General features: G+C 48.6%; 1 protein-coding gene across 3 annotated transcripts in view; it reads left to right on the forward strand.

Annotated features, from left to right (window-relative positions):
* Positions 1 to 23,243, forward strand: part of DDX23 (DEAD-box helicase 23) — a 94,636-nt gene that overhangs the window by 22,241 nt on the left and 49,152 nt on the right. For all 3 annotated transcript variants that reach the window (XM_063952723.1, XM_063952721.1, XM_063952724.1), the window contains exons 4-5: positions 362 to 458; positions 583 to 648. In XM_063952723.1, the coding sequence (XP_063808793.1) occupies positions 362 to 458; positions 583 to 648 (163 nt within the window). The remainder of the gene's footprint in view (positions 1 to 361; positions 459 to 582; positions 649 to 23,243) is intronic.

The raw sequence follows: 23,243 nt of genomic DNA on the forward strand, positions 1-23,243 counted from the left end.
CTGGCTAGTACTAGAGTCTATTACTGTAAGCTTTACATTGTATGTAATGTCTATTCATTCAGCAAATAGCAGAACAGTAGGAGTTGGATGTGCTGTGCACCCTGGACACCTCATTGTACTGGGCGTCATCGTGTTAGGAGAACTTTGAAATTCACAAAGCCGACTCCCTTGTCACGAATATTCGGTGGTCCAGTTTTGGAGTCCCATACTTTGGTACCCCGAAGGTTTGGGTAGGGGGGGAGGGGATATGTCATCTTTATAAGGCCCTCACTTTTTTATATGCCCTGCAACATACTGGGTTTGTTTGTTTTTTTTTTTGTTTTTTTTTTATAGTTGTCAATATGGTTTTTTTTTGTCTTAGGAGCCCATCTCCCAGCCGAGGAGGTAAAGATGCCAAACTGAAAAAAGAACTGAAAAAGGAAGGTGAAGAGGAAACGCAGGCTGACAAAAAGAAAAAGGTAACCTCCTTGTTCTGCATTACTTCATTATATATGCATGTAATTGATACTTTCATTATTATAAACCAGGCAACTTCCTGTATGTAAAAGATCAGCAATGATTCTTATGGTATTTGTGTTGCAGTTTAAGCCCCTCTCATTGGAGGAGCTGTTGGCAAAAAAGAAAAAAGAGGAAGAGGCAGAATCTAAGGTAGGTCAGGAGTCTGCTGTGCTTCCTTTCATTTTCCTTTTACATATAACCTCTGACTTACAGTTTTTACGTCTTTCCTCGCTCGATCTTTTTCATGTCTGTGAGCGCCACTCCACCTTCAGTTGCAGTTTTCCGTAATTCATCTTGGTCAGGAATGCAGATCACCTGGTACCCTGCTGTAATTTTCAGGTCTTCCACTCAACGTCAGCAGCCTCTACAAGTTAGCTGCTGGGGTTTAGAGTAGCATAAGTTGGATCTGTGTCACTGGATCCAACGGAGGGCCTGATTCTGAGGTAATTAAAAAGAAAAAAGGAGCAATTTGCTCCTGAAACAAGCCATGCTGAAATGCAATGGTGCATTGTTTTTACACTGGAATTTCACAACTCTAAATGTTTGTGCACATTTTAAATCTGCCCGCAAGGCAAAATGTTTGTGCCAAAGTTAAAATCGCTCCTCAACTTTGAATGAGGCCCTGAATGTGTGACATTTTATGATTCAAAGGGGAACTCTTGATATGCATTTGGGGTTATTTGGGAACTACATTGTAAATGAAACATATCTGATTACATGGTAAAACATTTAATCTATTTAATTTTGACTGGTTTAATTTAAGATATATATCTCTCTCTCTACAGTTGTTGTGTTGAGAAGTGACCCAGCACTTTACATAGAGCTGGCTCTTGTGCAGCTCCCCTCCAGTCCTCATCTAATCTCTGGAGTAGTAGAGATCTGAAAGCTGGCTGCTGATTGGAGTAGCTGTTATTTACAGCTGCTGCAACCGGATCTACTGTTCTTGAGAACCCCAAGGAAATGAACCCCCTCCAAAGTACTATGTTAGGGAATGAATTTAAACATGCAAACTTTGGGCCTGATACAGATTTGGTTGAAGGTGCTATCGCTGCTGCTTACATGTAACACTGATATGGGAATGCTGATATAAGTAGATGCCTCCTGCAAGCATTAATATTCCTGGTGCATCCTAAGATGCAGCATTGGATCACCTGCGACACAATTAGCTGGCTGCATGACACATGGGTTCATGCAAGCTAACTGCTACAGATCCAAAGAGGTCAGGATCCTGGCCTCGTCACACCCCAAAAAACAGGCAACTCGCTTCTGTTTTTTTGGAACTGCCTCGTCGCTGCCCCTAATCACTGACATTCTGCAACCGTAGTCTCTTTACATTGAAAGAAAAACATGTAACATTCTTCTGTAAGTTTTTTGATTTTATTTTATTTTTTGTTGTAATTTTCAGGGTAGACATGTCGTCATAAGAAAATAGTGCCATACATCCCCAGAACCTAGTTTCAGCAGCAAATGCTAGAAATTAGGAATTCTTAATGCTGTAGCTATTCATATTTCTGTAATTCTCTTTTACTACTACCTTTCTGTATATGACTTATTGTTTATTAGACAAAATATTGTGTTCAGGTTCGACCCTTTTTTTTTTCATATTTCTTCCACCCCTTTATTGTGTAATGCCTCATTCTGCTTAAACACAGTTTTGGATCTGGCTAAATACTGTTGTTCCATTTTCGATCATGAAATGGGAACATTGCCTCAAATCATACTGTCCTCTAGAAGCTAAATATTATAGTTTATCATTTGTTTAACGCCACCATATTATGCAGCACTTTACAGAGATTGTTTTGATCATTCACATCATTATTATAAAGTGGTGTTTGAGCTTTTTCTCATCAATGCCACAAAATCATACCAATCATCATGATTTTATTTCTGCAGAGTTGACATATTACACAATGATGTACAGATAATTATTGTTCCCCTCAGTCTCTGCCCGTATTGAGTTTATAATCTATATTCCCTACCACCAGCACGCAGTTATTTTCCCTTTCATCCACTAGGGGATACTGGAACAGCATATACATTAGGGGTGTGAAGCTTGCAACCGGAGGTGTGGCACAATCTAAAAATTAAACCTTGTCTGCACAGCCGGCTCCTCCCCCTTCACGCCCCCCTTCCCTCAGTTTGAAAAATTGTTCTTGAGGTACAGCACGTGGGAGCTACTGCTCCTTGAAAGAATTTAGAATCCGCTTAATGAGAAAAAGAATGGTTAGTGCTGCATCCTCCTAATAAAAGGAGGACAAAGCCTAAGGTAGCTGAGAGACAATGATCCCTTCTGAAGGGAACTGCATCTCTCTACTGGAGATCCTAGAGCCAGCAAAACAGTGAGTACTGGTGGTAGAAATATGTGACCAGGAAGGCTATACCACATTGAAGGGCGCCGCGGTATAACATTAGACCTAAAGTACTCCCCTGCTCTGAGCAAGAGAGCGGAGAAAGGCAGATCAGACGCGGCAGCTAATTGAAGGAGAGGAGCTCTCCTTATAGAGGCGTCTGCGGCAGTCAGTTTCCCCAACGGGTATCACCACTGGGTTTGTTAGGAGACGGCATGCGCCGGCCGGAGGAAGCGCTCAGCCTGGAAGCGTGCGCTGGCCGGAGGAAGCGTTCAGCCTGGAAGGTCCGCGCCGCCGCAGCCGCGCCCCCGCTCCCCCTCCGACAACTGGAGTTGCACATCGCCGCAGAACAGACCTGACAGAGAGCGGAGAAGAGCTACTCAGGTCAGGAGGGGACGCGCTGCGGGTACAGTGATCAGCGCTGCGGCGGCTATCACAGTTTAGGTGTATGGCAATGTGGATTACGCCAGTCGCTGGCCAGCATTACAGAGCTCACAGCAGGGCTCCATAGAAAGATAACTAGTACTCCCTTGTTAACAAGGGGGGAGTTTTGAAGTGAATATGAATTTTAATTTGCGGCCATTTTTAATACATTCATGGGCGCCAAAACTGAGGTAGAGGGGGGGTTACGCCCCTCTCAGTGAGAAAACCAGTTAGCTACAGGGGGAGGGTTCCGCACAACAAAAAAGATTGCCCCATCTACTGGTAAGAGTCTATGCTGCAAAGGATCTCCTGTACATTAATCATGCATTCTTATACTTTTATTTTCAAGGGACTTTATTACATAGATCCTGATGAAAATAAACAGAAGCTATTGAATATCAACCCCATCATCAAAACTGAATTACAGTGGATGTGCGAGGGTTGCAGATCGTCTGATGTTTTAAATTGTAATTTTTTTATTTATGTATTTATTTTCTCTTCTCTGTATTTTTCTTATTTAAAGAAAAGAAGAATACAGTTTTCTCTAACGTCCTAGTGGATGCTGGGGACTCCGTAAGGACCATGGGGAATAGACGGGCTCCGCAGGAGACTGGGCACTCTAAGAAAGATTTAGTACTACTGGTGTGCACTGGCTCCTCCCTGTATGCCCCTCCTCCAGACTTCAGTTAGAATCTGTGCCCGGACAGAGCTGGGTGCATTTTAGTGAGCTCTCCTGAGCTTGCTAATAAGAGAGTATTTTAGTTAGGTTTTTTATTTTCAGAGAGTTTCTGCTGGCAACAGACTCTCTGCTACGTGGGACTGAGGGGAGAGAAGCAAACCTACTAACTGCGGCTAGGTTGCGCTTCTTAGGCTACTGGACACCATTAGCTCCAGAGGGATCGAACACAGGAACCTAACCTTGGTCGTCCGTTCCCGGAGCCGCGCCGCCGTCCCCCTCGCAGAGCCAGAAGACAGAAGCCGGCGGGTTTAAGCAAGAAGACGTCAAAATCGGCGGCAGAAGACTCCTGTCTTCATATGAGGTAGCGCACAGCACTGCAGCTGTGCGCCATTGCTCCCACACTAACCCACACACTCCGGTCACTGTAGGGCGCAGGGGGGGGGGGGGCGCCCTGGGCAGCAATTGAGTACCTCCTGGCAAGAAGCAGCATATATACAGCTGGGCACTGTAATATGCATGAGCCCCCGCCATTATTTTTACACAAAATCGCGGGACAGAAGCCCGCCGCTGAGGGGGCCTTCTTCCTCAGCACTCACAGCGCCATTTTCTCTCCACAGCTCCGCTGAGAGGAAGCTCCCCAGGCTCTCCCCTGCAGAAGCACGATAGAGAGGGTGAAAAAGAGAGGGGGGGCACATAAATTTGGCGTAAAAACAATATATACAGCAGCTACTGGGTTAACACTAAGTTACTGTGTGATTCCTGGGTCATATAGCGCTGGGGTGTGTGCTGGCATACTCTCTCTCTGTCTCCCCAAAGGGCCTTGTGGGGGAACTGTCTTCAAATAGAGCATCCCCTGTGTGTGTGGTGTGTCGGTACGTGTGTGTCGACATGTCTGAGGTAAAAGGCTCCCCTAAGGAGGAGATAGAGCAAATATGTGTGTGAGAGGGTGTCTCCGTCGACAACGCCGACACCTGTTTGGATATGTGTAAGTGCTAAGGTGAATTTATTGCACAAAAGATTAGAGAACAGACAGGAAATCTACCCATGTCTGTCCCTATGTCACAGAGACCTTCAGAGTCTCACAATGCTCACTATCCAAAATAATAAACACTGATATCGACACGGAGTTTGACTCCAGTGTCGACTACGATAATGCAAAGTTACAGCCAAAATGGCAGAAAGGTATTCAATATATGATTATTGTAATAAAAGATGATTTGCATATCACTGATGACTCATTTGTCCCTGACAGAAGGGTACACATATTAAGGGGAAGAAAGCGGAGGTAAATTTCCCTCCTCTCATGAGGAAAAAGAGCAAAAATCTCCAGACAAGAGACTGCAGCTTCCCACAAAAAATTCTCAGGCAGTATCCTTTCCCCCACTAGGGCCAGGATGTGATGGAAATCTTCCCCTAGGGTGTCACGTTCGCCCAGAAGGTAGCACTAGCTATTCTCAGGGATCCTGCAGATAGCGTGCACATTCTGGTACACTACTCAGACCGGCGATTGTGTCGGCATGGGTTTATAGCGCTGTGGCAGCGTGGACAGGTACCTTATCAGCAGAGATTGAGACCCTAGTATGCATATAGATATATATATATATAGAGATAGATATATATATAGAGATAGATATATATATATATATATATATATATATATATATATATATTAAAGATGCTGTCTTAAGAGATATGTATATATAAAACATGCCCAAAGAGACATGAGTATACTGGGTCCTAGAGTCAAAGCTATGTAGATTTCTGCTTGACGTGTCCTGTAGAATATGCAATGGACAGATGATGCCGATTTAAGAGGCATATGGAAGGCTGAGGATTGTGTGGAGAAGGGTTCTCGGACCTGGTCTCCACAGCTATAGCTGGTAATTCTGATATTTTGCCTTATATTCCTGCACAGCCTAGGAAAGCACAACATTATCAAATGCAGCCTTTCGAATAAAGAAACAAGAAAGTCCGATGTGCGTCCTTTCTTGCCAGAGGCAGGGGGCAGAGGAAATAAGCTGCACAACACAGCTAGTTCCCAGGAACAGAAGTCCTCCCCGGCCTCTACAAAAATCCACCGCATGTCGCTGGGGCTCCACAGGCGGATCTAGGCCCGGTGGGGGCACGCCTTCGTAAGTTCAGCCACAAGTGGGTTCACTCCCTGTTAGATCCCTGGGCAATAGATATTGTGTCTCAGGGATACAAGCTGGACTTTGAGAAGATGCCCCCTCACCGACGGCCCTGTCGGCTTCCCCCCACGAGAGGGAAACAGTGTTAACTGCAATTCACAAATTGTATCTTCAACAGGTGGTGGTCAAGGTTCCCCTCCTTCAACAAGGAGGGGGTTATTATTCGACCATGTTGTAGTCCCGAAACCAGACGGTTCGGTCGGACCCATATTGAATTTAAAATCCCTGAACATATACCTGAAAAGGTTCAAGTTCAAGATGGAATCGCTAAGAGCGGTCATTGCAAGCCTGAAAGGGGGAGATTTTATGGTGACTCGGGACATAAAGGATGCATACCTTCATGTCCCCATTTATCCACCTCATCAGGCGTACCTCAGAATTGCGGTACGGGATTGTCATTACCAATTTCAGACGTTGCCGTTTGGTCTCTCCACGGCCTTGAGAATATTCACCAAGGTAATGGCGGAAATGATGGTGCTCCTGCGGAAGCAAGGTGTCACTATTATCACGTACTTGGACGATCTCCTCATAAAAGCGAGATCAAGAGAGCAGTTGCTGAACAGCGTATCACTTTCTCTGAAAGTGTAACGGCAACACGGCTGGATTCTATATATTCCAAAGTCGCAGTTGGTTCTTACAGCTCATCTGCCTCTCCTAGGCATGATCCTAGACACAGACCAGAAAAGGGTTTATCTCCCGATAGAGAGCGCTCAGGAGCTCGTGACACTGGTCAGGAATCTATTAAAACCAAAACAGGTGTCAGTGCATCACTGCACTCGAGTCCTGGGAAGGAGGGTGGCATCATACGAGGCCATTACCTTCGGCAGGTTCCATACGAGGACCTTCCAATGGGACTTACTGGACAAGTGGTCCGGATCACATCTTCAGATGCATCGGTTAATCACCCTATCCCCCAGAGCCAGGGTGTGTCTCCTGTGGTGGCTGCAGAGTGCTCACCTTCTCGAAGGTCGCAGATTCGGCATTCAGGACTGGCTCCTGGTGACCACGGATGCAAGCCTCCGAGGGTGGGGGGCAGTCGCACAGGGAAGAAATTTCCAAGGGCTGTGGTCAAGGCAGGAGATTTGCCTTCACATCAATATCCTGGAACTTAGGGCCATATACAACGCCCTAAGTCAAGCGGAGACCCTGCTTCGCGACCAACCGGTTCTGATTCAGTCAGACAATATCACCGCAGTGGCTCATGTAAACCGCCAAGGCGGCACAAGGAGCAGGGTGGCGATGGTAGAAGCCACCAGAATTCTTCGCTGGGCGGAGAATCACGTAAGCGCACTGTCAGCAGTGTTCATTCCGGGAGTGGACAACATGGAAGCAGACTTCCAAAGCAGGCACGACCTCCACCCGGGAGAGTGGGGACTTCATCAAGAAGTCTTCGCGCAGATTGTAGGTCGGTGGGAACTGCCACAGGTGGACATGATGGTATCCCGCCTCAACAAAAAACTACAGAGGTATTGCGCCAGGTCAAGAGACTATCAGGCGATAGCTGTAGACGCACTGGTGACACCGTGGATGTTCCAGTCGGTTTATGTGTTTCCTCCTCTTCCTCTCTTACCCAAGGTGCTGAGAATCATAAGGAAAAGAGGAGTGAGAACAATACTCATTGTTCCGGATTGGCCAAGAAGGACTTGGTATCCAGAGCTGCAAGAAATGCTCACAGAGGACCCATGGCCTCTGCCTCTAGGGCAGGATCTGTTGCAGCAGGGACCTTGTATGTTCCAAGACTTACCGCAGCTGCGTTTGACGGCATGGCGGTTGGACGCCGGATCCTAGTAGAAAAGAGGGATTCCGGATGAGGTTATTCCTACGCTGATAAGGGCTAGGAAGGACATGACAGCTAAACATTATCACCGTATACGGCGAAAATATGTTGCTGGGTGTGAGGCCAGGAATGCCTCTACAGAGGAATTCCAGCTGGGCCGTTTTCTTCACTTCCTACAGTCGGGAGTGACTTTGGGCCTAGAATTGGGGTCCATTAAGGTCCAGATTTCGGCCCTATCCATTTTCTTTCATGAAAAAACTAGCTTCTCTACCTGAAGTTCAGACGTTGTAAAGGGAGTGCTGCATATTCATCCCCCTTTTTGTGCCACCAGTGGCACCTTGGGATCTTAACGTGGTGTTGAGTTTCCTGAAATCTCACTGGTTTGAGCCGCTTAAGACCGTGGAGTTAAAATATCTCACGTGGAAAGTGGTCATGCTATTGGCCTTAGCTTCGGCTAGGTGTGTGTCAGAATTGGCGGCTTTGTCATGTAAAAGCCCCTATCTGGTTTTCCATATGGACAGGGAAGAATTACGGACTCGTCCGCAATTTCTGCCAAAGGTGGTGTCATCTTTTCATTTGAACCAACCTATTGTGGTGCCTGCGGCTACTCGTGACTTGGAGGATTCCAAGTTACTAGATGTAGTTAGGGCTTTGAAGATTGATGTAGCCAGAACGGCTGGAGTCAGGAAACCTGACTCGCTGTTTATCCTGTATGCATCCAACAAGCTGGGTGCTCCTGCTTCAAAGCAAACTATTGCTCGCTGGATCTGTAACACGATTCAGCAGGCTCATTCTGCGGCTGGCTTGCCGCCTCCAAAATCAGTAAAAGCCCATACCACAGGGAAGGTGGGCTCTTCTTGGGCGGCTGCCCGAGGGGTCTCGGCATTACAGCTTTGCCGAGCAGCTACTTGGTCGGGTTCAAACACTTTTGCAAAGTTCTACAAGTTTGATACCCTGGCTGAGAAGGACCTTGTGTTTGCTCATTCGGTGCTGCAGAGTCATCCGCACTCTCCCGCCCGTTTGGGAGCTTTGGTATAATCCCCATGGTCCTTACGGAGTCCCCAGCATCCACTAGGACGTTAGAGAAAATAAGATTTTACTCACCGGTAAATCTATTTCTCGTAGTCCGTAATGGATGCTGGCGCCCGTCCCAAGTGCGGACTTCTTCTGCAATACTTGTATATAGTTATTGCTTAAATAAGGGTTATGTTATGGTTGCATCAGGTTTGTCTGATGCTCTGTTGTTGTTCATACTGTTGACTGGGTATGTTATCACAAGTTATACGGTGTGATTGATGTGGCTGGTATGAGTCTTACCCTGGATTCCAAAATCCTTTCCTTGTAATGTCAGCTCTTCCGGGCACAGTTTCCTTAACTGAGGTCTGGAGGAGGGGCATAGAGGGAGGAGCCAGTGCACACCAGATAGTACCTAATCTTTTCTTTAGAGTGCCCAGTCTCCTGCGGAGCCCGTCTATTCCCCATGGTCCTTACGGAGTCCCCAGCATCCACTACGGACTACGAGAAATAGATTTACCGGTGAGTAAAATCTTATTTATTTCTCTGACGTCCTAGTGGATGCTGGGGATTCCGTAAGGACCATGGGGAATTGACGGGCTCCGCAGGAGACTGGGCACTCTAAAGAAAAGATTAGGTACTATCTGGTGTGCACTGGCTCCTCCCTCTATGCCCCTCCTCCAGACCTCAGTTAGAATCTGTGCCCGTCCAGAGCTGGGTGCTCCTAGTGGGCTCTCCTGAGCTTACTAGTAAAGAAAGTATTTATTAGGTTTTTTATTTTCAGTGAGATTCTGCTGGCAACAGACTCACTGCTACGTGGGACTAAGGGGAGAGAAGCAAACCTACCTGCTTGCAGCTAGTTTGTGCTTCTTAGGCTACTGGACACCATTAGCTCCAGAGGGTTCGAACACAGGCACCTGTCCTCGACCGTCCGTTCCCGGAGCCGCGCCGCCGTCCCCCTTGCAGAGCCAGAAGAACAGAAGCTTGAAGACGACGAAATTGGCGGCTGAAGACTCCTGTCTTCATTAAGGTAGCGCACAGCACCGCAGTTGTGCGCCATTGCTCCCAGCACACTTACACACTCTGGTCACTGTAGGGTGCAGGGCGCTGGGGGGGGGGGGGGGGGCGCCCTGGGCTGCAATTGAAGTACCTTTGGCATAAAAACATACATGTATACAGTCTAGCACTGTATATATGTAAAAAACCCCGCCATTTTTTTACATGGAAAGCGGGACAGAAGCCCGCCACTGAGGGGGTGGGGCCTTCTTCCTCAGCACACCAGCGCCATTTTCCCTTCACAGCTCCGCTGGAAGCAGCTCCCCAGGCTCTCCCCTGCAGTATCCAGGTACAAGACGGGTTAAAAAGAGAGGGGGGGCACATAAATTTAGGCGCAAAACAATACAAAAAAAGCAGCTATTGGGTAAATCACTTATTAGCAGTGAAAATCCCTGTGTTATATAGCGCTGTGGTGTGTGCTGGCATACTCTCTCTCTGTCTCCCCAAAGGACTTTGTGGGGTCCTGTCCTCAGTCTGAGCATTCCCTGTGTGTGTGCGGTGTGTCGGTACGGCTGTGTCGACATGTTTGATGAGGAGGGTTACGTGGAGGCGGAGCAAGGGCAGATAAGTGTGGTATCGCCCTCGTCGGGGCCAACACCTGATTGGATGGATATGTGGAAGGTCTTAAATGACAATGTAAACTCCTTACATAAAAGGTTTGATGACGCTGCAGCCTTGGGACAGCCGGGGTCTCAGCCCGCGCCTGCCCAGGCGACTCAGAAACCGTCAGGGGCTCATAAACGCCCTCTATCTCGGATGGTTGACACAGATGCCGACATGGAGTCCGACTCCAGTGTCGACGATGATGAGGCACATTTACAGTCTAAAATGACCAAGGCCATCCGATACATGATTATTGCAATGAAAGATGTATTACACATTTCTGAGAGTAACCCGGTTAATACCAAGAGGGTTTATATGTTTGGGGAGAAAAAGCAGCCAGTGACTTTTCCCCCATCTGATGAATTAAATGAATTGTGTGAAAAAGCATGGAGTTCCCCTGATAAGAAATTTGTGATTTCTAAGAGGTTATTGATGGCGTACCCTTTCCCGCCAACGGACAGGTTACGTTGGGAAACATCCCCTAGGGTGGACAAGGCACTGACACGCTTATCTAAAAAGGTGGCCCTGCCGTCTCAGGATACGGCCGCCCTAAAGGAGCCTGCGGATAGAAAGCAGGAAGCTATCCTTAAGTCAGTGTATACACACTCTGGTACTCTACTGATACCTGCTATTGCTTCAGCCTGGATGTGTAGTGCTGTAGCAGCGTGGACAGATACTCTGTTAGACGACATAGATTCCCTCGACAGAGATACTGTTTTGCTAACCCTGGGCCATATCAAAGACGTCGTCTTATATATGCGGGATGCTCAGAGGGACATTTGCCTGCTGGGCTCTAGAATTAATGCTATGTCCATTTCTGCCAGGAGGGTCTTATGGACTCGGCAATGGACAGGAGATGCTGATTCTAAAAAACACATGGAGGTTTTGCCTTATAAGGGTGAGGAATTGTTTGGGGACGGTCTGTCGGACCTCGTGTCTACAGTGACAGCTGGAAAGTCGACTTTCTTGCCTCAGGTTTCCTCACAGCCTAAGAAAGCACCGTATTATCAAATGCAGTCCTTTCGTTCCCAGAAAGGCAAGAGAGTCAGGGGCGCATCCTTTCTTGCCAGAGGCAAGGGTAGAGGTAAGAAGCTGCACCATGCAGCCAGTTCCCAGGAACAAAAGTCCTCCCCTGCTTCCACTAAGTCCACCGCATGACGTTGGGGCTCCACAGGCGGAGCCAGGTGCGGTGGGGGCGCGTCTCCGAAACTTCAGCAGCCAGTGGGTTCGCTCACAGGTGGATCTCTGGGCTATACAAATTGTATCTCAGGGATACAAGCTAGAATTCGAAGCGACCCCCCCCCCCCCGCCGTTACCTCAAATCAGCCTTGCCAGCTTCCCTCATGGAAAGGGAGGTAGTGCTGGCGGCAATTCACAAGCTGTACCTCCAGCAAGTGATTGTCAGGGTCCCCCTCCTTCAACAGGGAAGGGGTTACTATTCCACAATGTTTGTGGTACCGAAACCGGACGGTTCGGTGAGACCCATTCTGAATTTAAAATCCTTGAACACTTATATAAAGAAATTCAAGTTCAAAATGGAATCGCTCAGAGCGGTTATTGCAAGCCTGGAAGAGGGCGATTTTATGGTGTCGCTGGACATCAAAGATGCTTACTTGCATGTCCCCATTTATCCACCTCACCAGGAGTACCTCAGATTGGTGGTACAGGACTGTCATTACCAATTCCAGACGTTGCCGTTTGGCCTGTCCACGGCACCGAGAATATTTACCAAGGTAATGGCCGAAATGAAGATACTCCTTCGGCAGAAGGGGGTTATAATTATCCCGTACTTGGACGATCTCCTCATAAAGGCGAGGTCCAGGGAGCAGTTGTTGATCAGCGTAGCACTCTCTCAGGAAGTGTTGCAACAGCATGGCTGGATTCTGAATGTTCCAAAGTCGCAGCTGATTCCTACGACGCGTCTGCTTTTCCTGGGTATGATTCTGGACACAGAACAGAAGAAGGTGTTTCTCCCGGTGGAGAAGGCCCAGGAATTAGCATCTCTGGTCAGGGACCTCCTGAAACCAAAACAGGTATCGGTGCATCACTGCACGCGAGTCCTGGGAAAGATGGTGGCTTCATACGAAGCCATTCCCTTCGGCAGGTTCCATGCGAGGATCTTTCAGTGGGATCTGTTGGACAGTGGGATGCATCGGCTGATCACCCTGTCCCCAAGGGCCAGGGTGTCTCTTCTGTGGTGGCTGCAGAGTGCTCACCTTCTCGAGGGCCGCAGGTTCGGCATACAGGACTGGGTCCTGGTGACCACGGATGCAAGCCTCCGAGGGTGGGGGGCAGTCACTCAGGGAAGAAACTTCCAAGGGCTGTGGTCAAGTCTGGAGACTTCTCTACACATAAATATACTGGAACTAAGGGCCATTTACAACGCCCTGAGTCAAGCAGAGCCCCTGCTTCAAAACCGACCAGTGCTGATTCAGTCAGACAACATCACGGCGGTAGCCCATGTAAACCGCCAGGGCGGCACAAGAAGCAGGATGGCAATGGCGGAAGCCACAAAGATTCTTCGATGGGCGGAGAATCACGTGCAAGCACTGTCAGCAGTGTTCATTCCGGGAGTGGACAACTGGGAAGCAGACTTCCTCAGCAGACACGACCTCCACCCGGGAGAGTGGGGACTTCATCAAGAAGTCTTCCAACTGATTGCAAACCGATGGGAACTGCCACAGGTGGACATGATGGCGTCCTGCCTCAACAAAAAGCTAAAAAGATATTGCGCCAGGTCAAGGGACCCTCAGGCGGTAGCTGTGGACGCCCTAGTGACACCGTGGGTGTACCAGTCGGTATATGTGTTTCCTCCTCTTCCTCTCATACCAAAAGTACTGAGAATAGTAAGAAAGAGAGGAATAAGAACAATACTCATTGTTCCGGACTTGCCAAGAAGGACTTGGTACCCGGAACTACAAGAAATGCGCACAGAGGACCCATGGCCTCTGCCTCTCAGACAGGACCTGCTGCAACAAGGGCCCTGTCTGTTCCAAGACTTACCGCGGCTGCGTTTGACGGCATGGCGGTTGAATGCCGGATCCTAGCGGAAAAAGGCATTCCGGATGAAGTTATTCCTACGCTGATAAAGGCTAGGAAAGACGTGACAGCAAAACATTATCACCGTATATGGCGGAAGTATGTTGCTTGGTGTGAGGCCGGGAAGGCCCCTACAGAGGAATTCCAACTGGGTCGTTTCCTGCACTTCCTACAGTCGGGGGTGACTATGGGCCTAAAATTGGGGTCCATAAAGGTCCAGATTTCGGCCCTATCCATTTTCTTTCAAAAAGAACTGGCTTCACTGCCTGAGGTTCAAACATATGTTAAGGGAGTGCTGCATATTCAGCCCCTTTTTGTGCCACCAGTGGCGCCCTGGGATCTTAACGTGGTGTTAGATTTCCTGAAATCCCACTGGTTTGATCCACTTAAGACCGTGGAACTAAAATATCTCACGTGGAAAGTGGTCATGCTGTTGGCCTTAGCATCGGCTAGGCGTGTGTCGGAATTGGCGGCTTTGTCATGTAAAAGCCCATATCTGATCTTCCATATGGACAGGGCAGAATTGAGGACTCGTCCCCAATTTCTCCCAAAGGTGGTGTCATCGTTTCATTTGAACCAACCTATTGTGGTGCTTGCGCCTACTCGGGACTTGGAGGACTCCAAGTTGCTGGACGTAGTCAGGGCTTTGAAAATATATGTTTCCAGAACGGCTGGAGTCAGGAAGACTGACTCGCTGTTTATCTTGCATGCACCCAACAAGCTGGGTGCTCCTGCTTCAAAGCAAACTATTGCTCGCTGGATCTGTAGCACGATTCAGCAGGCTCATTCTGCGGCTGGATTGCCGCATCCAAAATCGGTGAAGGCCCATTCCACAAGGAAGGTGGGCTCTTCTTGGGCGGCTGCCCGAGGGGTCTCGGCTTTACAACTTTGCCGAGCAGCTACTTGGTCGGGTTCAAACACATTTGCAAAGTTCTACAAGTTTGATACCCTGGCTGAGGAGGACCTTGTGTTTGTTCATTCGGTGCTGCAGAGTCATCCGCACTCTCCCGCCCGTTTGGGAGCTTTGGTATAATCCCCATGGTCCTTACGGACTTCCCAGCATCCACTAGGACGTCAGAGAAAATAAGAATTTACTCACCGGTAATTCTATTTCTCGTAGTCCGTAGTGGATGCTGGGCGCCCGTCCCAAGTGCGGATTTTCTGCAATAAGTGTATATAGTTATTGCTTAACTAAGGGTTATTGTTATGAGCCATCCGTTGAGTGAGGCTCAGTTGTTGTTCATACTGTTAACTGGGTAAGGTTATCACAAGTTGTACGGTGTGATTGGTGTGGCTGGTATGGGTCTTACCCTGGATTCAAAATTTCCTTTCCTTGTAATGTCAGCTCTTCCGGGCACAGTTTCCCTAACTGACGTCTGGAGGAGGGGCATAGATGGAGAAGCCAGTGCACACCAGATAGTACCTAATCTTTTCTTTAGAGTGCCCAGTCTCCTGCGGAGCCCGTCTATTCCCCATGGTCCTTACGGAGTTCCCAGCATCCACTACGGACTACGAGAAATAGAATTACCGGTGAGTAAATTCTTATTTTTGCTTCCATCATCCGTCACGGCCTTTCTCATCCTAGGTTAAAGGGTGAAAGTACGGCGGAGTAGTCTGGGACGGGGTTAGTCTAAAGCACCAACCCAGACTTCTAAACATATTACGTTTACAGAAACGTAAGACGGGAGCAAAGGAAAGAACCAGGTGACTCCAGTTTATTTTGCTTCCATCATCTGTCAGGGCCTTTCTCTTCCTACGTTAAAGGATGAAAGTACGGCGGAGTAGTCTGGGACGGAGTTAGTTTAAAGCACCAACCCAGACCTCTAAACATATGACGTTTGCAACGCAGTTGGCAGCTCCGGGTTGTGCAATTCGTGTTTAGAAAGGGACGCACAACCCGGGAGCAGTACTCCGTCTAGGTCATGGGAACATGCCCTAGCAGATTTCCAGCATCCAGGCTGCGGGATTTTTCTATAAGGGCACAGTTTCGTAGTAATATGGCGGTCGGCACTGGTCCGAACCTCGCTAGTTGGTCATTACAAGTCAATCTCGCAGCAAGAGATTGGGGTGTTAAGAATTGGAGGATCCTCACAACGGATGCCAGTCTTAGAGTCTGGGGTGCCGTTCTAGAGGAACATCAGTTTCAGTGCAGGTGGGCGCCACAAGAGAGCGTTCTACCCATGGAATTTATGCAAACACAGAGCAGTTGACAGAAGCTCTTCTCTTAGCCGAGAACCTGGGGAAGAGTCAACACTTATGGATACAGTCGGACAATGTACCAGCAACAACATACATATCCCGTCAGGGAGAAACAAGTTGGCGTTAAAGGTGACCTCAAAGATCTTGTTGTGAACAGTGAGGCGCACTATAGTTCCTATCGACGTTGTTCATTTCGAGAGTGGAGACTAGGAGGCAGACTATATCAGTTGGCAGGACATGTGTCGAAGAGTGTGGCGTCTACGTCCACGTGTCTTCGTGATGGGAGTGAGGAGATGGGGCCTCTCTCTCTGCTTGGGCCGTTTCGACACAATCATCAGCTGCCTGGGTAAGCGACCTGACTGAGATTCGTCAGCAGACTGAGTGGACGCGTTAAGACTTTCAGGGTCTTAAAAAAGAGTGTCCATTTTTCAAGCATTGTCCTTCATACCCAGGGTACGTAGGATGATAGCCGCTCGGAAGCCAGTCAGGCACAGTACAGATGATGTCAGGGTTAGCATTGCTGCCTTTCAGCACACGGACCTACGTGTGCGGAATTTGTACATACTTCCTGTACTTGCAGAGGTTTTTTCCAGCCATGCTCTACTACAGAATATGGAAAAGATACATGGAGTGGTGTCAGGAAAGGGGGTGAAAGTAAAATGACTTTCACCTGTCTAGATTCTACGTTCCCTCCACGCCGGTTTAGAGGGAGGCCTACGTTTGGGTTCCTTGAAGGTTCAGACTTCGTCTCCCTCTCCATCCTATGTTCAACAGCGTTTCATATCCCTACGGGGAGTGTATACTTATTGCAGGGACTTCTAAGAATATAACCTCCTTTCTCTGTCCTCCCGCTGCACTGTGGGTCCTGAACTTGGTGTTAGAGATTGAGATCAGCAATCATTTGGCTTTCAGAGGGAGCAGACTGGAATTTTGCTCCTTGAAGATCACTTTATTAGCCTTAGTTTAAGCCAGACGAGTCCTTTCCTACTTTTCCAGGACGATAGGGCAATGCTCCATACGAGAGCAGAATCCTCCCTTCGGTAGGACAGGATACGATAGCTACATGTGTAAGAAGTTATCACAGGAATATACAAGATCATGGGTTTTGAATCCTGGTTATGACAGAATTTTAAATATTTAGTTTTTTGTTGTGGTCCCATCAGTTCAAGGATTTGCAGAAGGGGACGTGTCTTTAGACGTGGTAAGAACACATAAAATACGGATTTACGTACAGATACATCAGCCTTCAGCAGGTCTGACCATTTGTTTATTCTTTATTATGGTACGATATTATGGTACGAAGCAGGATTGGCCAGCATCACAACGGCCTCTGACCAGATGAAGTAGGCGTTCCATTCACAGACATATTATATATAATATCTCCTGTGGTAAACCGGTCCCCTTTTTCAGGGAGAGACTCCTACTATCGGATCGGTGGGTGGCTGCAAGAGGTACCCCCCCAATCAACTTTGCAGAGCGGCAACGTGGGCATCTACACACACGTTCACAAAATTGTACAAATTTGATACTGTATGTTTGCGTCCAGAGATTCCAGGTTTGGACGTTTAGTTTGGCAGACCACTGACAGCACTCCCACCCTTGGGAATAACTTTGGGACGTCCCCTAATGTATATGCGGTTTCAGTGTCCCCTAGTGGATGAAAGAGAAAAGAGGATTTTGGTACTTACCGATAAATCCATTTCTCTGAATCCACTCGGGGACACTGGACGCCCACCTCGGTGCTGTCAACCTGCTGTGTTTAGTTGCTGTTGGATTTATTGTACTGGTAGGCTCCTCGCCATTGGTTTGTAGTCTCATGTCCTATTCTCTCCGTCAAATTTTCCAAACTGAGGGAAGGGGGGGCGTGAAGGGGGAGGAGCCGGCTGTGCAGACAATGTTTAATTTTTAGATTGTGCCACACCTCCGGTTGCAAGCTTCACACCCCTAATATATATGCTGTTCCAGTGTCCCCGAGTGGATTCAGAGAAATGGATTTATCGGTAAGTACCAAAATCCTCTCTTTTGTCAGACGCCAATTCACCTGACAGTTTGTCTTTGAAGTGTGAAATCGTGTCTAACTTGATGGGGCAAAAATATTTTTACTATTGCTATTTATTCATAATTTCTGTAACGTCCTAGTGGATGCTGGGGACTCCATAAGGACCATGGGGAATAGACGGGCTCCGCAGGAGACATGGGCACTTTAAGAAAGAATTTGGATTCTGGTGTGCTCTGGCTCCTCCCTCTATGTCCCTCCTCCAGACCTCAGTTTGAATCTGTGCCCGGACGAGCTGGGTGCTACTTAGTGAGCTCTCCTGAGCTTGCTATAAGAAAGTATTTTGTTAGGTTTTTTATTTTCAGGGAGATCTGCTGGCAACAGACTCCCTGCATCGTGGGACTGAGGGGAGAGAAGCAGCCCTACTCTCTGAAGGTCCTGCTTCTTAGGCTACTGGACACCATTAGCTCCAGAGGGATCGTACACCGGATCTCACCCTTTGTCGTCCGATCCCGGAGCCGCGCCGCCTTCCCCCTCGCAGAGCCGGAAGACAGAAGCCGGGTGAAAGAAGCAAGAAGACTTCGAAATCGGCGGCAGAAGACTCCAGTCTTCACTGAGGTAACGCACAGCACTGCAGCTGTGCGCCATTGCTCCCACACTACACCCACATACTCCGGTCACTGTAGGGTGCAGTGCGCAGGGGGGGGCGCCCTGGGCAGCAATTAGGACCTCTTGGCAAAAGTTAGACATATATACAAGTGGGCACTGTATATATGTATGAGCCCCCGCCATAATAGTGTACAGAAACGCGGGACAGAAGCCCGCCGCTGAGGGGGCGGGGCTTCTTCCTCAGCACTCACCAGCGCCATTTTCTCTCCACAGCTCCGCTGAGAGGAAGCTCCCCAGGCTCTCCCCTGCAGATCACGGTAGAAGAGGGTAAAAAGAGAGGAGGGGCACATAAATTAGGCGCAAAAACATAATATACAGCAGCTACTGGGTTAACACTAAGTTACTGTGTGATTCCTGGGACATATAGCGCTGGGGTGTGTGCTGGCATACTCTCTCTCTGTCTCTCCAAAGGGCCTTGTGGGGGAACTGTCTCCAAAAAGAGCATCCCCTGTGTGTGTGGTGTGTCGGTACGCTTGTGTCGACATGTTTGACGAGGAAGGCTATGTGGAAGCAGAGCGGGAGCAAATGAATGTGGTGTCTCCGCCGACGGCGCCGACACCTGATTGGATGGATATGTGGAAGGTTTTAAATGATAATGTTAATTCCTTGCATAAAAGGTTGGATAAAGCTGAAACCTTAGGACAGTCGGGGTCTCAGGCCATGCCTGATCCGATGTCGCAGAGGCCGTCAGGGTCTCAGAAGCGCCCACTATCCCAAATTGTTGACACAGATACCGACATGGATTCTGACTCCAGTGTCGATTATGATGATGCAAAGTTACAGCCTAAATTGGCTAAAGCCATCCGTTATATGATTATAGCAATGAAGGATGTGTTGCACATCACAGAGGAAACCCCAGTCCCTGACAAGAGGGTTCATATGTATGGGGAAAAAAGGCAGGAGGTGACCTTTCCCCCTTCACATGAGCTAAATGAGTTATGTGAAAAGGCTTGGGAATCTCCAGATAAAAAACTGCAGATTTCCAAGAGGATGCTTATGGCGTATCCCTTCCCGCCAACGGACAGGTTACGCTGGGAATCCTCCCCTAGGGTGGACAAAGCTCTAACACGCTTATCCAAGAGGGTAGCCCTGCCGTCACAGGATACGGCCACCCTAAAAGATGCTTCGGACAGAAAGCAAGAGGGTACCCTGAAGTCCATTTATACACATTCAGGTACCTTACTAAGGCCGGCAATTGCGTCGGCCTGGGTGTGTAGTGCTGTAGCAGCATGGACGGATACCTTATCTGAGGAACTTGATACCTTAGACAAGGATACTATATTAATGACCCTGGGGCATATAAAAGACGCTGTCCTATATATGAGAGATGCTCAAAGAGACATTAGCCTACTGGGCTCTAGAATAAATGCAATGTCGATCTCTGCCAGAAGGGTCCTGTGGACTCGGCAATGGACAGGCGATGCCGACTCAAAAAGGCACATGGAGGTTTTACCTTACAAGGGTGAGGAATTGTTTGGGGAGGGTCTCTCGGACCTGGTCTCCACAGCTACTGCTGGAAAGTCAAATTTTTTGCCATATGTTCCCTCACAACCTAAGAAAGCACCGCATTACCAAAGGCAGTCCTTTCGATCACAGAAAAACAAGAAGGTCCGAGGTGCGTCCTTTCTTGCCAGAGGCAGGGGCAGAGGAAAGAAGCTGCACAACACAGCTAGTTCCCAGGAACAGAAGTCCTCCCCGGCTTCCGCTAACTCCACCGCATGACGCTGGGGCTCCACAGGTGGAGCTAGGCCCGGTGGGGGCGCGTCTCCGAAATTTCAGCCACAAGTGGGTTCACTCCCAGGTAGATCCCTGGGCAATAGAGATTGTGTCTCAGGGATACATGCTGGAATTCGAAGAGATGCCCCCTCACCGATACCTCAAATCGGCCCTGCCAGCTTCCCCATTAGAGAGGGAAGTAGTGTTAGCTGCAATTCACAAATTGTATCTTCAGCAGGTGGTGGTCAAGGTTCCCCTCCTTCAACAAGGGAAGGGTTATTATTCGACCATGTTTGTGGTACCGAAACTGGACGGTTTAGTCAGACCCATATTGAATTTAAAATCTCTGAACATATACCTGAAAAGGTTCAAGTTCAAGATGGAATCGCTCAGAGCGGTCATTGCAAGCCTGGAAGAGGGAGAGTTTATGGTGTCTCTGGACATAAAGGATGCATACCTTCATGTCCCCATTTATCCACCTCATCAGGCGTACCTCAGATTTGTGGTACAGGATTGTCATTACCAATTTCAGACGTTGCCGTTTGGTCTCTCCACGGCACCGAGAATATTTACCAAGGTGATGGCAGAAATGATGGTACTCCTGCGGAAGCAAGGGGTCACAATTATCCCATACTTGGACGATCTCCTCATAAAAGTGAGGTCAAGAGAGCAGTTACTGATCAGCGTAGCACGCTCTCTGGAAGTGTTAGGACAGCACGGCTGGATTCTGAATATTCCAAAGTCGCAGTTGATTCCTACGACTCGTCTGCCCTTCCTGGGCATGATTCTGGACACAGACCAGAAGAGGGTTTATCTCCCGATGGAGAAGGCTCAGGAGCTCATGACACTGGTCAGAAACCTATTAAAGCCAAAAAAGGTGTCGGTGCATCACTGAACACAAGTCCTGGGAAAGATGGTGGCATCATACGAGGCCATTCCCTTCGGCAGGTTCCATGCGAGGACCTTTCAATGGGATCTCCTGGACAAATGGTCCGGATCACATCTTCAGATGCATCGGTTAATCACCCTATCCCCCAGGGCCAGGGTGTCTCTCCTGTGGTGGCTGCAGAGTGCTCACCTTCTGGAGGGCCGCAGATTCGGCATTCAGGACTGGGTCCTGGTGACCACGGATGCAAGCCTCCGGGGGTGGGGGGGCAGTCACACAGGGAAGAAATTTCCAAGGCCTATGGTCAAGTCGGGAGACTTGCCTTCACATCAACATCCTGGAACTAAGGGCCATATACAACGCCCTACGTCAAGCGGGGTCCCTACTTCGCGACCAACCGGTTCTGATTCAGTCAGACAACATAACCGCAGTGGCTCATGTAAACCGCCAAGGCGGCACAAGGAGCAGGATGGCGATGGCGGAAGCCGCCAGGATTCTTCGCTGGGCGGAGAATCACGTAAGCGCACTGTCAGCAGTGTTCATCCAGGGAGTGGACAACTGGGAAGCAGACTTCCTCAGCAGGCACGACCTCCACCCGGGAGAGTGGGGACTTCATCAAGAAGTCTTCACACAGATTACAAGTCGGTGGGAACTACCACAGATAGACATGATGGCGTCACGCCTCAACAAGAAGCTACAGAGCTATTGCGCCAGGTCAAGGGACCCTAAGGCGGTAGCTGTAGACGCCCTGGTGACACCGTGGGTGTTCCAGTCAGTCTATGTATTTCCTCCTCTTCCTCTCATACCCAAGGTACTGAGGATAATAAGGAAAAGAGGAGTAAGAACAATTCTCATTGTTCCAGATTGGCCACGAAGGACTTGGTATCCAGATCTGCAAGAATAGCTCACAGAGGATCCGTGGCCTCTTCCTCTAAGACAGGACCTGTTGCAACAGGGACCCTGTCTCTTCCAAGACTTATCGCGGCTGCGTTTGACGGCATGGCGGTTGAACGCCGGATCCTAGCAGAAAAGGGTATTCCAGAGGAGGTCATTCCTACGCTGATAAAGGCTAGGAAGGACGTAACAGCTAAACATTATCACCGGATATGGCGAAAATATGTTTCTTGGTGTGAGGCCAGCAATGCTCCTACTGAGGAGTTTCAGCTGGGCCGTTTCCTTCACTTCCTTCAGTCAGGAGTGGATTTGGGCCTGAAGTTAGGCTCAATTAAGGTCCAGATTTCGGCCCTTTCCATTTTCTTTCAAATCCTGTACCACAAATCTGAGGTACGCCTTGGCTTCTCTGCCAGAAGTTCAGACGTTTGTGAAAGGAGTGCTGCATATTCAGCCTCCTTTTGTGCCTCCAGTGGCACCTTGGGATCTTAACGTGGTGTTGAGTTTCCTGAAATCACACTGGTTTGAACCACTTAAAACAGTGGAGTTGAAATATCTCACGTGGAAGGTGGTCATGCTATTAGCCTTGGCTTCGGCTAAGCGCGTGTCAGAATTAGCGGCTTTGTCTCATAAAAGCCCATATCTGGTTTTCCATATGGATAGAGCGGAATTGAGGACACGTCCACAATTTCTGCCAAAAGTGGTCTCATCCTTTCATATGAACCAAGCTATTGTGGTGCCTGTGGCTACTCGTGACTTGGAGGATTCCGAGTTACTAGATGTAGTCAGGGCTTTAAAAGTTTATGTAGCCAGAACGGCTAGAGTCAGGAAAATGGAGTCACTGTTTATCCTGTATGCATCCAGCAAGCTTGGTGCTCCTGCTTCAAAGCAGACTATTGCTCGCTGGATTTGTAACACGATCCAGCAGGCTCATTCTGTGGCTGGATTGCCGCAGCCAAAGTCAGTGAAAGCCCATTCCACTAGGAAGGTGGGCTCTTCTTGCGCGGCTGCCCGAGGGGTCTCGGCGTTACAGCTATGCCGAGCTGCTACTTGGTCAGGTTCAAATACGTTTGCAAAGTTCTACAAGTTTGATACCCTGGCTGAGGAGGACCTATCGTTTGCTCAATCGGTGCTGCAGAGTCATCCGCACTCTCCTGCCCGTTTGGGAGCTTTGGTATAATCCCCATGGTCCTTACGGAGTCCCCAGCATCCACTAGGACGTTAGAGAAAATAAGATTTTACTTACCTGTAAATCTATTT

Source organism: Pseudophryne corroboree, chromosome 2 (assembly GCF_028390025.1).
Source record: "Pseudophryne corroboree isolate aPseCor3 chromosome 2, aPseCor3.hap2, whole genome shotgun sequence".
NCBI lineage: Eukaryota > Metazoa > Chordata > Amphibia > Anura > Myobatrachidae > Pseudophryne > Pseudophryne corroboree.